Raw genomic sequence first — 16,309 nt, forward strand, 5'->3', positions numbered from 1 at the left:
TTATCCAAGCCTTTAAATCACAGACCTCTTGATGACCTGCTATTGGGAGAGAAACACTATGATTAGAAGGTCAATAGAGTGACTGCCAGGCTTGAAATAAATCTTCTCCATTGTAGGAACTGGGGAAAAACCCATTTGCTCTGTATGTCCCTAGGGAGGGCTATAGATGCTCAGCTGCAGCGGTGAAGAGGTTTTTTGTGTTTTTGCTATGACTGTAAAATAATATTTGAGTGTGGCGATAAAAGCACATTGCCTTCTTTTTTTCTCTCGGTGACATCCTTGGGGAAATAACTCTTTTGTGGTCGCTCAAGTCTTGTGGGTGAGGTTCATAAATCATATCAGGGACATGTCACAAATCTGCTCCTCATACCTGCAGTATTCTGTGTGTGTATTTTATGTATTGTGGTAAATGTCCAATTTTTACGCAAGGTCAATACAGAGTGAAGTATTTCATTGCTCACTGCTCTCTGTTAAACTCAGATAAGTGAATGTATGTGTGGGAAGGTGATATATAGGGTGCTTAAGTTGCTGGGTTGAAGTCCTCCATTTTCTGTATGTCGAGGAAGACATAAAATGAGAGTTGTAATGTAATGTTATTTCATTATGATCCAAACATAATACTACAGTATGTATGAATACACCCTTTCTTAGTAAGTAACGCTAGAGCACTGACTTTAGTCATTGATAATAACATGGCTGAAATGAGACAACATCTCTATTGTTCAATGAGGGGAAACCAAGGTGAGAGTATCATTTCAGGAACGTTCCACTTCAGGTTTTCTCATTAGTTTACATTAACCTTTCTAGTCAGCTGGTCGTCATGGAAGTGTTGGCAGGTTCATTTGCTCTGCCTAAACATTTCTGACCTTGTCTCAATTTATGTAGAGCACAACCCCCATTATCATGGGGATCTATGTTGTTTCTACCTAAAATGGCCATTTAAACGCAACAGCATTTTTTGTATACCTTAGATACTGTAGACTTCACAGGTCTCGGTCCAGCTGTGAGGAGCCTGTGTTTCAGTGGCCAATCGGTCTGGAATTAGTGCTATTAATGGGCAGAGGAATCTTACTTCTCCGTACAGCCAGACTGGATTGGTGGATACTACTGTACAAAATCCCTGGGTGATCACTGATCATCCATAAAAGGAAGAGATTAAGCAGTTAGACAGGATTACTACAGGCTCCCTTGACAGCAATCAGGACTACAAAATAAAATGGCTTATTTCAGACACTTGGGGATTTATAATGATCACAACCCCAAAGGCACAACCAGGCATTGAGAGAGGATGAGAGACCTCTGTTGGCCACATAATGAACTGCCTTTCTTCTGAAGCGAACATTTGTTATATAAAATAGACACTACAAAAGTCTGTGGTTTAAGTCATTGAGCTAGCTGTTGCTTTTATAATTGCTCTGAAAATGCATATCTTAGTCACTCTGTGACCCCACACTGGCCCCTCTCTCACCCTCCACATGTACACTGTGTGTCATGGATGCAGTGGTTTCAGGGATATGTGTCTAAAGTCTGGGAAGGAAAATCCCCAGTCATTCCCACTGTAGCCTGCATATCCACCACATCTCTAAGGGCGATCTGTTTTGATAGCTGAGCAATCATGAATGCAGAAATCATTCAGATGACAACTGTATTCTACTGAATTTAATCATCTTTTGAATCATGCAAAGATATACACAACAGTTGCATATTTTAATTTGTTTACACAACATGCAAACAATTATTGTCTCCACAACATTTTGATAGATAAATACAGTATTATGCATCAGAATATAAATGCAAATTCATCAAGAAAATAATATGCAGTTCAATACAGACAACAGGATGCAGGTGCACAATGTCAAATCATAATACAAATATAGATCTGCGAACCGTCGCAGAGCATTTTTCTTGTTCATTGATAAAAACATAAATTGTTGCACAGAAGAACTGACCCTGATATGGCATCAAATTATGCAGGCAATGAAATGTATTTTATTTGACCAACAAAGTGTTTTACAGCTCAGTAACTACAATCAAGGATGCCCCATCTTCAACTGAGGCCAAGTGTCTAATCGACAGTAAGGACTTTTTAATAACGGACAGATGAATATGTGACATCATACAAGCTGCCATGCCAAGGCTTTGGTCGAGGGCAAATACATCTCTGTCAGTCCCCATTGGGGCCTGTCCAGCAGGCATGAAGCTTTACAAATGCCCTGCTCACCAATAGACACACAGAATAAGACTGCCAGACGGCCAAGACAATTAAAATTCAAACATTTTAAAAATCAAAGCTAACACAAAAGGCAGTAGTAGGTGTTTCTGGCAAATCTGTCGGAATACATGAACAGTACAACGGAATGTTTTTCTTTCTAAATTTAGAGGTAATTCATGCCAAAATAATACCACCATGTATGACTGGATGGCATGCCAGTAGTGTAACAAATCTCAAACAGTACTTTAATCCCTTATGCATCCTCCCTAACATAGGCCTATCCCACCTGATTATCTTTCAGCAATTTTTTTTTTAATGTCATCAAAGTTCAGTCTCCAAATGTTCATGAACGTAATTGTTTTGATTCAGTCAGTGTGCATTCTTGCAGTGCAGTCATAACATTGTCTATGTCTGTATGCATGTGATAATCAGCTTGTCATGTGTCCTCTCATACTCTTCTCCCCCTCCACCTCTGCATTTCCCATAATACAATCTCCTTTTTTCCTGTTTCCTCCCTCCCTAGCTCTCTAAACCTTGTTTCTCCCTCATGCCATCAGTCCATCCTGCTCCCTCAGCTATCGACGGACCCACTCCCCTTGTTCTTGTTGCGGCTGAGGGGAAAGGATGACTTGCTCTGGGGCTGGGTCATTTTGCTTGCCAGGTAGACAAAGGGCTCAATCAGGGTGCGCCGGTCCACCACTGACACCTCCCACAGACGCACTTTCTCAGTCTTGGCCCAGTGCTGGGCCGCCTCCACATCCACCCTCCTCTGCTCCTGCATGTCCAGCTTGTTACCCAGCACCACAATAGTCACCTGTGGACAAACATAATCATTCATGGGTAGGAACGCCCTCACATCAGTGGCATCAGTCCCCTAGAGCATGTGAGGAATGCTGTCGGTAGAGATGCTTTGCTATAACCTAACTATTGTGATCACCCTTTCTTGACATGAGAATAATGGACCACTAAAACAGATTAAGGTCCTCACCTCTTTCTTGTCACGGTAGCGGTCAATGTCTTTCTTGAGTGCCTCCATTCTCTTGAAGGACTCCTTACTGTCAATGCTGTAGACAAGAACAAAGCCATCTGCAAAGGAGTAGTAATGGCGAGGGAACTCCAGTCCGTCCCGCAGCCCCCGTGTGTCATAGAAGCGCACTTGCTCTCGTGTGCCGCGGTCAGTTTCTATGGAGCCAATGTAGATGTCCTCCAGGGTCTCCATGGGCTCTGAGCCTGTACGCATATGAGGACACGTATGATAAGTGGCTGGAACCAGAGGATTTCACATTATTGGGTCATGCAGAATGACTTGGGCTTACAAATGAACTGCTTACCTGCTATATGATTGGCATATAGTAATTGCTCCAAAACCGCCGTTTTTCCAACGGCAGCCAGACCACACACCACTACTTTACAACTTTTTCCCATGGTCAGTCCTGACAAGTCTGTGAATCAATAACAAAACAGAGCACAGTATTTTTATTAGCTACAGCCAGCAGTGCGCTGTGTTTACACTGTTCTTATCAATACACGTTTATTACAGGCCAGTTAACTGACGTATTAGGGGAAGGGAGTCGTTTATCTCTTGTGTAATAGAACAGGGGCTAAATGACGTTCTATCTAAATACCACTAAAGTTGACGTCGTCGGTTCATATCGTCGAAGGACAGCTAACTAGCTAGCTATAGCTACAATAGGTTTTCGTCCACGATCTAGATTAGGATTGATTTCACTAATAACCTTATACTGATCAACGCCCGAAGGTTTGTCTTAATTGAACGTCTTAGATGAAAATTTTAAAGGCATTACAGTGTTTATATCGATCTTAACATCCCTGTTTGTCTCGGACACAACACTCACCAAAAATACTTCCTGTTTACTGCTTACGTAACGTGGGCGTAACCAGACTGCTCGGCTATGTAACAAGTGCGACCTCTAGCGTCTGGCGCTGTCTCCTGTCCCATGTTGCGTTAGAGGTGTCCTAAATTGTAGTCACGCAGCGCATATTATCAAATCTGACAACGCATGGATATGTCTGTAGATCTGAGAACCACACAAATATGATATAGTAATCTACTAATCTACGCAACCCGTCTGCAATTGTAGGTGACCTGGAACACTTGCTGTGTCACATGAGACAGCTCTCTTCCCCAGCTGTCAAATCAAGCTCCGTCCGTGTAGTTTGCCCCCCCAACACAAGCCCCCCCAGTCCACCAAAATGGCGACGGTTGACTATGATGATGATGTGACCATGGATCCTGAGATGGAATACCTCAGCGACGAGGAATTGGAGAGGTGCGTAGCCGTGACGGCAACAATAAATGTACACTTTTTACAACGAACGTTGTAATGTCATGACATGTGGATGCTTCGAATTTGCTTGCCATACTTGGTCGTGTGTTTAGCTAAGTCAGACAGCAGTGGCTAGCAGCACAGCAAGCCAGCGTTAGGCCAGGTCATATCTATTATCAATGGGGCCAGGCTCTTTTTTTCAGCCCTCTGTCATCTAGTATCATCTACGATTTAGGTTAGCTTCAGCGCACAATTATCAACTCAAGCCGGAACAATCAAAATGGCCTTGCTCTCTCTGCTGTCCAGTGTGCACCACACGCACTGACACAGATGGCAAGTAGGCTTTTATAGTTGGGTAAATCATTATCTAGCTTGCCATCTACCTAACGTCATTACCGAACATTCTCAGGTCAGCAGCAGTAACCTTTAGGTACAGTATGGCAACCTGACTGGTCGGTATGTAGGTCGTAATCTGTCATGTCTTTCCTCACCTTGGCAACAGTGCTGGACACTGTCTATCCCAAACAATATGCCATGTGTCATTAGATTAGGGCTTCACGACAGACAAAATATGATATTGCGATATATCAGACTTGATCTTTACACTTGACATGATATAAAAACAACTGTCAAAGTACGATAACCAATTGAAACATCTATGCATGCGTGAGTAAAGTGCAAACAGTCAAGTGCATCTAAAGCGCATTTTTGTTTTATTGAGTGAGTGTCAAAGAGAGGCAAATATTACAGCCTCTGGCGAAATAGATATTGCACATGTTATGTATAATATATATGTTGATTACCTAGCCATCTTTGCTCCACTGCACATTCAACATTTAAAGCACGACACTTTATTGGGGGGGAGGACGATGACACCTGTGCACAGGCCTGCTTTTGCGCCTGCTTGCCTAGGGTGCCCTCTTGCGCCTCTGTCTGATTGAGATCTGAAGCATGGTGAGGTTTCCAAAAAAAGTTGGCTTCACCCTTGTGTCATGTGATCCCTTCATGGCAGTCTCTGCTGTATTCCCTCTATCCTTTGAAAGCTGTTTGTGACCCAGGCACACTCTTAAAATATACACTTGTCCACTTCGTCTCATAGGCCCTCTCTTTCGGTTGGATGAGATGCTTCCTTGCTGCTGGTGTGGCTTTTTCTATGTTTAGACTTTTGAGTAGCAGTCCCTTTACACCCCCACACCAATCTGAAATGTCATGTAGTGTGGTTGGAAGCAACCCGATATAGATGAGCCTTGCTCTACCACAAGTGTGTATGTATGCCTATCAGAATGCATTATAAAGCTGACCACTTTCAGCATTCTTTCAACATACAACATTCTCAAAATATCAAATATGGCAGCAGTGAGACCTAATGGACTGTACAGTATCATGTATATAACAAATAAACCTTGATTTGTATGGACACCTCTTGATGACTGGTATACAGGCTACAGTGAAGTCATTGATAACTCCCCTATGCATTTCTTAAGAGGTGTTCCCTTTTCATACTGTAGCCTACTTTATTTTGTTGGCAAAAAATACTGTAGGCTCTGCCCTCATGCCATTTCATGAAAAACTCTTGAGTATTACTTTTGTCAACAGATTGTTTCATTTATTTTTGACACGTTTCTGTGTAAATTGTTTCTCCAGGGAAGCTGAGTGCTTCAAAGAACAGGGAAATGCCTATTACATCAAGAAGGATTACTCTGAAGCATTCAACTACTACACCAAGGCTATAGGTAAGAATAGGTTTCATAAATGATGTTGTTTTCCTTCCTCTCTGTCTCTTATTGCTGTCCATATACTGACTTTACCAAGAAATAGACCACCAACCTAGATAATGGTGAGAGCAGATATTCTATTGTTATATTAGCCTATATACATTTATTGTATTATGATCTATTATCATTTGTGTATTCTGACAGACATGTGTCCCAAGAATGCTAGTTACTATGGAAACCGGGCAGCCACGCTGATGATGCTGTGTCGGTTCAGGGAGGCTCTGGAGGACTCCCAGCAGGCAGTGCGGCTAGACGACACTTTCATGAAGGTACAGTATGCTCTATCAGGTACAGCACCATCTTGAGCAATGGGCTTGGCAAATATGGAGCTAGTCTGACCTTCCAAAAGGTTCAGTCATTCCGTGTACACAATTAAATCAGGTTTATGGAAATAGTGGAGTCATTTGTTTTCCCAGCGGGTGTTTCCCCAGCCTGTGTTTCTGCCCCAGCATGTGAACTCACTGTGAGTCACTTGCCCACAGGGTCATCTAAGAGAGGGGAAGTGCCATCTGTGTCTTGGCAACGCCATGGCTGCCAGCCGCTGTTTCCAGAGGGTTCTGGAGCTGGAGCCTGACAACAGCCAGGCACAACAGGAGGTGGGTCAGCCACAAGCAGCCTCTGTGTCAGGGGCAGGCCATGACCTGGCCATTTACCACACTGCTTTGAGTTATTTTTGCTGAAAATGTCCCAAATGTGAATTCAATTTGTTTGGCTGGGAGTATTGAGATTGATTAATTGAATTGTTCATGTCTTGATGGAATGGCATAATGACCCTTCTCTTCAGGTGAAGAATGCAGAATCAATTCTAGAGTATGAGAAGATGGCAGAAATAGGATTTGAGAAGCGTGACTTCAGGATGGTAAGCTGTTTTATTTGCACAGCCTACTCTAAAAATCTGTCAGATGTTTGTGTGTGGGGGGGGGGGGGCAAGGTCAGTCGCTGGTATGACTGTTCTTGTAACAGCTATCCCTGTTTGTAGACACAACAGTCTCTCCCTCTGGTGTCTACAGGTTGTCTTCTGTATGGACCGAGCCTTGGAGTCGGCCTCAGCCTGCCACAGGTTCAAAGTGCTGAAAGCAGAGTGTTTGGCTATGCTAGGTCGCTACCCAGAAGCTCAATCTGTAGCCAGGTAACAGGACATTGTTGGGTGGACATAAATACCCTTTTTGTGTTGATCAAAGTCGTGAATTGTTTGCTGTCTTTCGATTGGCATTAGTATCTATCTGTCTGTGACATAAAGCGGACTTGTTTCTTTGTTGTCTCCTCTGGTAGCGATATCTTGCGGATGGACTCCACTAACGGGGATGCCCTGTATGTCCGTGGCCTCTGTCTGTACTATGAGGACTGCATTGACAAGGCCGTCCAGTTCTTTGTCCAGGCCCTGCGCATGGCCCCTGACCATGAGAAAGCTCGTCTCGCCTGCAGAGTGAGTCCTCTACCCAGTACCCATGCATCTTATTGTTTTTGCTGGCTTCTGATAATTTTCGTGGGTGGTTCTAAATGCTGTCTCCTTTATACTCAGAATGCCAAAGCACTCAAAGCCAAGAAGGAGGAGGGGAACAAGGCTTTCAAGGAGGGGAACTATGAGGCGGCCTACGAGTTGTACTCTGAGGCACTGACAATAGACCCCAACAACATCAAAACAAATGCCAAGCTGTTCTGTAATAGGGGCACCGTTGGATCTAAGGTATGGCTCAAATGATGTATTCATGCTTAATGTTTTGTTTTTTCCCATTTTGGTATTTAGTCAGCTTCAGGATGAGTGTTTTACTCTCACTCCAAGGTTCTTAGTTCCCTCTTAGTTGATTACCTTGAAGATGTTGTACCTACCAGGCCTCTGAAATTTGATACCTTCTGTATAAAACTAAAAGTGTCTTAAAATGGCTCCTGGCATCATGGAGCACTTCTAAATCCTTCAAGAAGTCACACACTCTTGAACAATTTCACAGACATGTTTGTAGCAATATACACGTCTACTGTCCTGGCCCACACACCACACCGACTGTACTACACATACCAACTCAATGCACTCACTCACACACACCTCTGTCAGTGAGCACTCTCTGCTCCTCTTACTGTGTGTAGGCCTATTTTTAGCTGTGCTGCGTCTGTGCGGCTCTGCACTTTGCTTTACTTTCCTCTCTCAAGCCACTAGAACTGGGCCAGCATCTCCCTTTCTCTCCTGTGCCTCCTTGCAGGCTTGCCCTTACCTTTTTTTGTATTTTTTCCCCCCATTTTCCTTTCAAAGCTGAAAAAACTAGACCAGGCTATTGAAGACTGTACCAAGGCAATTAAACTGGATGAGACCTACATCAAGGCCTATTTACGGAGAGCACTATGGTACGTCAATGAATCTTAGCTGTGTGTGTGTGTGTGTGTGTGTGTGTGTGTGAGAGAGAGAGAGAGAGAGAAAGTGAATATTATGAAAGCTGAGAGATGATACTAAAGCTTGTTCCCTATGTGATTGTACTCTGCAGTTACATGGACACAGAGCTATATGAGGAAGCGGTTCGGGACTATGAAAAGGTCTACCAGACAGAGAAGACAAAAGGTGAGTGTTATCTCTGTTTCCAGACGTGTGACTCAGCTGCCGCTCCCTATAGCCCAGTCATTTCCTCTCACCCTGTTAGTCAGTCCTGTTTCTTCATGCTCTTGTGTCTCACTCTGCTATTTCCCACTTGCTGTTATTAGGCAATGTCTCAGGTGTCACTGTGAGGGGCTTAATTACAGTGTAGCACCACCTGCTGGCACCTTATTGCAACTACTTATAGTTAGTGCTGAACTGGTAAATAGCTGTGAGTGTTTCTCTCTTTCTTTCATATACTGGTCTCACTCTAACCTTCTCTTCTGTAGAACACAAGCACCTCCTCAAGAGTGCACAGTTGGAGCTGAAGAAAAGCAAGCGGAAAGATTACTACAAGGTGCTGGGAGTGGATAACAATGCCACAGAGGACCAGATAAAGAAGGCTTACCGCAAACGAGCCCTCATGCACCATCCAGGTATCTGTCAAAGCCCAGCTCTCAGTTAAACCCTCTGAACTGTTACTCCTTAATGAGAGGAAACGTCTTGTTTATCCTCCCACTTGACCAATGTTTATCTGTCAGACCGTCACAGCTCAGCCAGCGCAGATGTGCAGAAGGAAGAGGAGAAGAAGTTTAAAGAGGTGGGCGAGGCGTTTACCGTGCTCTCTGACCCGAAGAAGAAGAATCGCTACGACAGCGGCCATGACCTGGAGGAAGACGGCATGAACAATGGAGGTCAGTAGCTAAGAAAGACCCTCATGGAGGGATCATAGGAGGCATGGGAGGGACAGGTTAAACAGGAGCCTAACTACTCCCCTTAAAGGAGAACAGGCTATGTGCAGCCATGTCAGTGTATTGCTTATGATTTGAAATGCTACAAAGTGTTATTGGTATAGTGTTAGTGGTATTTCTTGGTTGTCATGTTTATGTTTACAATGTGTTTGTGTCTCTCCAGCTGATTTTGATGCCAACAACATTTTCAAGGCATTCTTTGGAGGCCCTGGAGGCTTTAGTTTTGAAGGTAATCAATGTAAGTATTCCAAAAGCTGTGGGAAACAGTACCTTTCTTCTATGATTGAATACATATTTATTTTATTTCACTATTAAACATATTGCAGTGAAACCTGTTTTATAATTTACACTTTTTTTTTTTTTTTTTTAGCATCTGCGCCAGGGAATTTCTTCTTCCAGTTTGGTTAATTGGAGGATTCCCGTACTTCTACAGTAACCCCACCATGGACTCTACTCAGACGGATTCAACCCCCAATCCCACCCTAATTTACATTAACATATCCGACTGATTCTCAGTTTGGATTCTGTCTATGCCATTATGGTATGATAACCTGAATGATATCCAATGACAACATGCAACAAAGTGTGCACCACCCCCCACCCCCCCTAGCAAGGATTCAGGCTCAGACTATTTAACTACTGTTACTGATTTTGATTTGGTTTCCTTTTGTCAAATTGAAACCAATTTGAAAGTCAGTAATGGCAAGCAACCCTGGTATTTAATTTCCATTGAAAGAATGGTGGCCCAAACAAGTAAGAATCATGCTGAGACTTTGAAATAAGACCTCTGAGAAGGGACTGGGCATTGAGCATGCTATAAACCCCTAATGGCTGCCTTCCCCTTGACCAGGAAGTATTCAGAGCATGTTATGTTTTGCCTAGTGATTTAAAGGACAACTTGAATGTTGCATTGGCAGAACACCACCCCTATACACTCAAGAACCAAAAGACAATTTAGCAGCTGTGGGTGAATGCTTATTGAAAGCTGTCATCATGTTATAGAAACAGTTAAGGTTTATCATTTCGATTTCCACAACCGCTGGGGTAAATAGAGTTATCAATAAACTACTGCTGACATGTAGGGAGATGACTGGAAATAGCAATGTCTATGGGTAATGTCTAATCTGGCTGGCTTGTTGGCTTGTTATGCCCGGTATGTCACCCTCTTGTGGTCAGCTTCCTCATCACAAGTTTTATGTTCGATGTTGCCATTCACCAGTTGCTGCATTGTACATTTTACTGGAATGTAAAGTGTTTATTTGTGTTAATAGTTGATAACTGTTTCATTTTTTTTATTTTGATATGTATATTTATTGTAAATTTGCTGTCTCATGGAGGCTCTACCAGGAATGAGGATGCTGTTCTATTATGTAAAAGATTGAAAAGGGCACCAAGGACCAGCTTCCTTTTGGCACATACTCAGGAAAAGAATTTGGTTGTGCCTGTGCATCTATGAAATATAGAGCTGACATCAGTGTATTATACTGGCTGTGTTCCTTTTACTTAATGCAAGCTACTGCTGAGTTAATCAATACCATTATGTCGCTCTCTGCCTACAAATAAATCATGTATACAAATCTATGCTCTTGAACATATCTTAGCAAACTATCAAATTAAGTAACTTTTTGCCTATTTCAGGGACAGTTTTTGGAGTCCTGCTTTTAGTCTAATACGCAGGTTGTCTCCAGGCAGCATTATCTAACTACTTTTCAGTAGTTCCACTGCTTTGTTCATGATGCAGATAACAAAAACAGAGCCACAGGTTGACTGCTTGAACAGAGCCTGTCTTGCGATTTAAATTTGATATCAATTGATAAGACATCATGAGTACAGGATGTCCTGATCTCTTGGTGCACTTGAAGAAAGAAAGCATCTTCATCCTGAGTTTGCTCTCATAAAGCTGAAACAGACTTGACTATGGACCGTTGTCAAATGCCATGTAAATAAAGATGGCCTCTTCTGGGTTTCCCCTTCTTGTCAATGCATTGCTTTTTTCTTTGACTTTCAGATATATGATCAGCCTGCTGCTGTCTACCCCAGCACTGTACTGTCAAAAGACTTGAGACAACAAGAATGAATTGCAGTGATACATGAGGCCAAATGCTTGTTGTTTGTAAGAGATGGGGCTCCAGACTGCTCCAGTCTCTTTAAATCACTCTGGAGGGCTGAAGTCTGTATTCATGTTGTGTTGCTGCACTGTAGCCTATTGTTCTTGAGTTACTGATTAGTTGTTGGTTTCTGCTTGGTTTCAAGAGAGCAAAACACAAATGATACATTTGTATTCTTCAGTTTTGGACATTTGTAATGAAAAATAACTCTTGTTAGCAGTAGACATAGAGTACCAGTCAAAAGTTTGGGCACACCTTGCCAAGAGTGTGCAAAGCTGTCATCAAAGCAAAAGGTGGCTACTTTGAAGAATCTAAAATATAAAACATATTCTGGTTTGTTTAACACTTTTTTGTTTATTACATAATGCCATATGTGTCCCTTCATAGTTTTGATGTCTTAAATATTAATCTACAATGTAGAAAAAAATTTAAACATTGAATGAGAAGGTGTGTCCAAACTTTGGACTGGTAAAAGTCAAGGGATATCACCAAACATACTTTTGTAATTCAGCAGGTCTGGACTTTAATTCAAAGGCAGCGGGATTCAGACCTTCAACCGAGGAGGAGTCAGACTTGTTAGGCTGGTTGCTAGGATACCACTGATGGGACTTTGTTGGAACTACACGAAAGCCTGCTTACAAGGACAGGTCATCTCGCTTGCTGTAATTGCTAATATTTTCAGACATGTCAGACAATGGAGACCAAGGACCCAAGAGCACATTTTCCACTTACATGGCAGAAGGGGACCAGTTGTACCACAAAGGAGAGTATGTCAAAGCTATTGAAAGCTATTCAACGGTAAGCAGCTAATCTTGCTAGCGGTTAACTAGCTGACGCGCATAGAGTTTCAGGGAGCGCGTGTACATTACCGCTGATGATGAAGTTCTACATATTTCCCCAGTCGCCTTGGATGATTAAAGCCACACTCTGCAATTCATGCATATATCACAGCGGGACGCCAACAGAAATGTGATAATGGAGCAATTTGCAAATGCACCCAAGAGAATGTAATGTAAACTGCACTTGATTGTCCTTTAGTGTTTTGGTTATGATACATTTTTTGGATGAGTTTAATGAGTCAATAGCCTGGCCTATATTCTCCCAAATCAAGGGGAATATTGCAGACTACTATGCTTTAGCTAAATATAATCTAGTGCATGTTACTACTTGTGCATGTGGTGGTTGCCATTGCCAATATGTTTTATTGTAGTGACTTGTTGACCACACATTTTGCTGATAGGCTTCTACTCTATTAGTCTAATAATGGCATCCGTTGCCAAAGCCATAATATTATATGGCTAAACCATGTTGATTTATTTCGTAAAGCTTCAACATTTCTTTTAGGCATTGATTCTTCAGGCGGACGACAAAAATTGCCTGGTTGCCAGATCAAAATGCTATGTGAAGATGGGAGATTCTGAAAATGCACTGCGGGATGCGGAGGCCTCTCTCAAAGAGGACAAAGAGTTCTTCAAGGTCCAATCTAAACTTATGGAATCAGTATGATGTGCAGCATTTCCATGCAGATTCAGGCTATTGGCAAAAAACTTTATTTTTGTATTTCTTCATCCTCATTTTCCAGGGTTTGTATCAGAAAGCAGAGGCATTGTACACCATGGGAGACTTTGAATTCGCCCTGGTGTTTTACCACAGGGGGCACAAACTTCGGCCAGAGCTGCAGGAGTTCAGACTGGGCATCCAGAAGGCCCAAGAGGCTATTGACAACTCAGTGGGCAGTAAGTGCTTAAAGGTGCAATCTAGATGGTTGTACGTTTTGCATTACACTATTTTGTTCTGATAAAAAAAAAAAACTCCACCACCCCAGGTCCCTCATCTGTTAAACTGGAAAACAAGGGAGACATGTCCTTCTTCCACAAGGCTGATGAGGTGAGTCCATATTGCAGCCTTGTGACAATACACAAGGTGTCTCTCCCCTCTTCATGTACTGAGTGTCATCATAATTTGGTCTGTATGTGTATGTAATGATTGACAGGTGAAGAAGGTACGGCCAAAGGGGCTTATTCACCCCCTGAGGAGGGAACTGAGGCAGCAGAACCAGAAGACACCCAAGAGCGAGAAGACAAGCAAGCAGCTGTTGGGAGAGCTTTACAGTGACAAGGAGTACCTAGAGAAGCTACTGCAAGATGAAGGTAGGGTAGTCCTCCTTGTGCCCAACTTGCTCCAGTACTTAATTTCCACAGACTTTCAGTGTACACATGCAATGCTGTTACTCGTATGCTCGTATCACTGAACCTCTGGAGAGTTTGCCTTTACTTGACGTTGGAGTTCCTTTATACATTCATTATCAGCATGAATCGTAGAGCCTAATGTGTGGTATAAGGCAAATATTCAATTGAAACATTTTCATGAATGGCCTCTAGACTTGGTTAAAGGTAAGATGCGGGGTGGGGAGAGACTGCAGGACCTCATCCTCAGCTGCATCACCTATCTGGACACCCGCACTGAGTTCTGGCGCCAACAGAAGCCCATCTATGCGCGGGAAAGGGATCGTAAGCTCATGCAACAGAAATGGAACAAGACCCGTCAGAGTCCACCCTCAGACCCCACCCGATTTGTACTCAAGAGCCTTGAGGAGATTGACGCAGGTGAGAGACCTCAGGATGAAAATGGCCCGAGCTGTGCTTTCTTTTCAGCCTGATCAATAGTATTTTTTTTTCCAGCCTTAATTGCAGGTAATGCAGAGGGCAGTCTCAAGAAGGCCCGTGAGATTATGAAGACTGTACAAGGATGGTCAGAGGAGGTTGTACCCAATAAGAAGGAGATTCTGGGTAACCTACACAGTTGCATTGGCAATGCATTGCTTGACCTGGGGGAAATGGATAAAGCGCTGGACAACCATCAGAAGGACCTGGAGCTGGCTAGACAATGGTGAGTGAGTGGTGTATGTACTCAATTTGAAAGGTATAGCTAACTTTAGAATGTAACCCCAAGTTTCTTGTTTCGATCTATCATCTTTTACATTCCTTGCTTGTCCAACAGTAAACACTCAGACGGAAAGTCAAGGGCTCTTGACAACATTGGCCGAGCATACGCCCGAATTGGAAAATTTCAACAGGCTATTGAGGCGTAAGTGGACTCTCCACTTTGTGTCCATGTTGTGTGATGAAAAGAGATGTTTTTTTTTCTTTTTTAAGAGGAAATGAACTGAGAGGGGGGTTAAATACACTGTCATGGTGTTTTTTTATTCTTGAAACCTGAATATAGAAAATATCTGCACACATGATTATACATGATTATGTCACTGCAGCTGAAAATGGAGTAGAGAAAACATATTGTCATACATGTTTTCCTTGAAACCTACATTTTCAGATGGGAGGAAAAGATCCCACTGGCCCGTGGCGGTCTGGAGAGGACCTGGCTGTTCCATGAGATTGGCCGCTGCTACCTGGAGCTGAAACGTCACGCAGAGGCCCGTGACTACGGCTCTCGCTCACTTGTTGCAGCCGATGAAATTGCGGACGAGAAGTGGCAACTGAATGCCAGCGTGTTAGTCGCACAGTCAGAGTGTACGTGGAGCTGGTTTCAGATCCATTAATAATACATCCTGTATGTATGATCTGATTCAGATCAGAAGTGTTATCACCCTGTACACATTAGAGCTGCTTTACTATAAAAATATTCTAAATCTTCTTTATAAGCATTGACCTGATCCGAACGGGCCCTTTCCCTCTGTGTACCTCTCAGTGAAGGTTGGCAACTTCAAATCGAGTGTTGCCCACTTTGAGAGAGCCTTGGACCGAGCCAAGCTGCTTCAAGATGACCCTGCCAGGGACGCTATCCAGAAGGTTGCCTGTACTTCTCTTGTCTCTGTGAAGCCTTATCAATTATATTTCATTCTTAAAAATCAGACATGGTTCACTGACCACATATTTCATGCCCTCCTTTAGGCTCTCCGTGAGGCAAGGCAACGTTCAGCGCAGTGAGACACACAAGACCTGGAGGAGATCTGGGGGACAGATGTTTAAAGACAATTTAATGAGGGCATAGAGATCACAGGGGGATTAATAAAAACTGTCTGTTAAATATTATTTTCTGAGCCGCATTTGAGTTTCTTGTGTGCTTCTTTTTCATTGTTGACAAACATATTTAGAAATGAAGAAACTGCACAGATATAGAAACTTGTTTGGAGTCAGCAATGAATTATGTTTCTGGAGTCTTTGTCAGCTTCCTTTTGCGAGCCAAAACAATCAATTACTGCTTAGAGCTGTTTTAACAAGTAGGAGATCATTGTTAATCTAACTATCAGAGATGGTGAGAATTACCCAGGCATTTTTTTTATGCTAAGCGCAACAATGGTAAGCTTGAGGTGGTCTGTGTTATATGAAGTTGGAGCCCATTTCATAACAACATTACAATCTGGTTGATTTACTGTTGTGTGTGAAACCATTCTTGTGTACACTAATACTTTGTATCTTCTATAACACTTGCTTTTCTTTGCCAACTCTTGGCATGCTGATCTTGCATATATTGCTGTAGAACCGATAGACAGGTGTAGTTTGGGGTAATTACCTGAAGAAGTAGGCATATACAACTGTAGACTAAGTTCCTGCATCCCAATATTCTACCATGTTCCTGGTGTGTGCACTTTTG

General features: G+C 42.8%; 3 protein-coding genes across 5 annotated transcripts; 2 read left to right on the forward strand and 1 right to left on the reverse strand.

The window, feature by feature from the left end:
* Positions 1-1,681: 1,681 nt before the first annotated feature.
* Positions 1,682-4,092, reverse strand: nkiras2 (NFKB inhibitor interacting Ras-like 2). Of its 2 annotated transcripts, none has more exons than XM_083676403.1 (4): positions 4,069-4,092; positions 3,544-3,654; positions 3,201-3,442; positions 1,682-3,026 (listed from the first exon to the last, which is right to left on the reverse strand). In XM_083676403.1, exons 2-4 carry the CDS (start codon positions 3,635-3,637, stop codon positions 2,784-2,786), a joined length of 579 nt encoding a protein of 192 aa, XP_083532529.1. In that variant the 5' UTR covers positions 3,638-3,654; positions 4,069-4,092; the 3' UTR covers positions 1,682-2,783. The 2 variants fall into 2 exon arrangements, with proteins under 2 accessions (XP_083532529.1, XP_083532530.1); XM_083676404.1 differs by lacking the exon at positions 4,069-4,092 and adding an exon at positions 3,838-4,048.
* A 297-nt stretch (positions 4,093-4,389) lies between these two features.
* Positions 4,390-11,679, forward strand: dnajc7 (DnaJ (Hsp40) homolog, subfamily C, member 7). Of its 2 annotated transcripts, none has more exons than XM_083677362.1 (14): positions 4,390-4,503; positions 6,145-6,233; positions 6,420-6,544; positions 6,758-6,871; positions 7,060-7,134; positions 7,286-7,404; positions 7,548-7,701; positions 7,798-7,962; positions 8,524-8,615; positions 8,753-8,826; positions 9,129-9,275; positions 9,381-9,533; positions 9,754-9,828; positions 9,961-11,679. In XM_083677362.1, exons 1-14 carry the CDS (start codon positions 4,427-4,429, stop codon positions 9,996-9,998), a joined length of 1,497 nt encoding a protein of 498 aa, XP_083533488.1. In that variant the 5' UTR covers positions 4,390-4,426; the 3' UTR covers positions 9,999-11,679. The 2 variants fall into 2 exon arrangements, with proteins under 2 accessions (XP_083533488.1, XP_083533489.1); XM_083677363.1 differs by having other exon boundaries at positions 4,481-4,503; positions 6,434-6,544.
* A 703-nt stretch (positions 11,680-12,382) lies between these two features.
* Positions 12,383-15,642, forward strand: odad4 (outer dynein arm docking complex subunit 4; the record flags this gene model as incomplete). Its single annotated transcript, XM_083676483.1, has 11 exons — positions 12,383-12,496; positions 13,043-13,174; positions 13,281-13,434; positions 13,524-13,585; positions 13,692-13,848; positions 14,080-14,304; positions 14,380-14,587; positions 14,699-14,785; positions 15,029-15,225; positions 15,404-15,504; positions 15,607-15,642. 11 exons carry the CDS (start codon positions 12,383-12,385, stop codon positions 15,640-15,642), a joined length of 1,473 nt encoding a protein of 490 aa, XP_083532609.1.
* Between the last annotated feature and the right edge of the window lie 667 nt (positions 15,643-16,309).

Source organism: Argentina silus (genome assembly GCF_951799395.1).
Source record: "Argentina silus genome assembly, chromosome: 9".
Taxonomy (NCBI): Eukaryota; Metazoa; Chordata; class Actinopteri; order Argentiniformes; family Argentinidae; genus Argentina; species Argentina silus.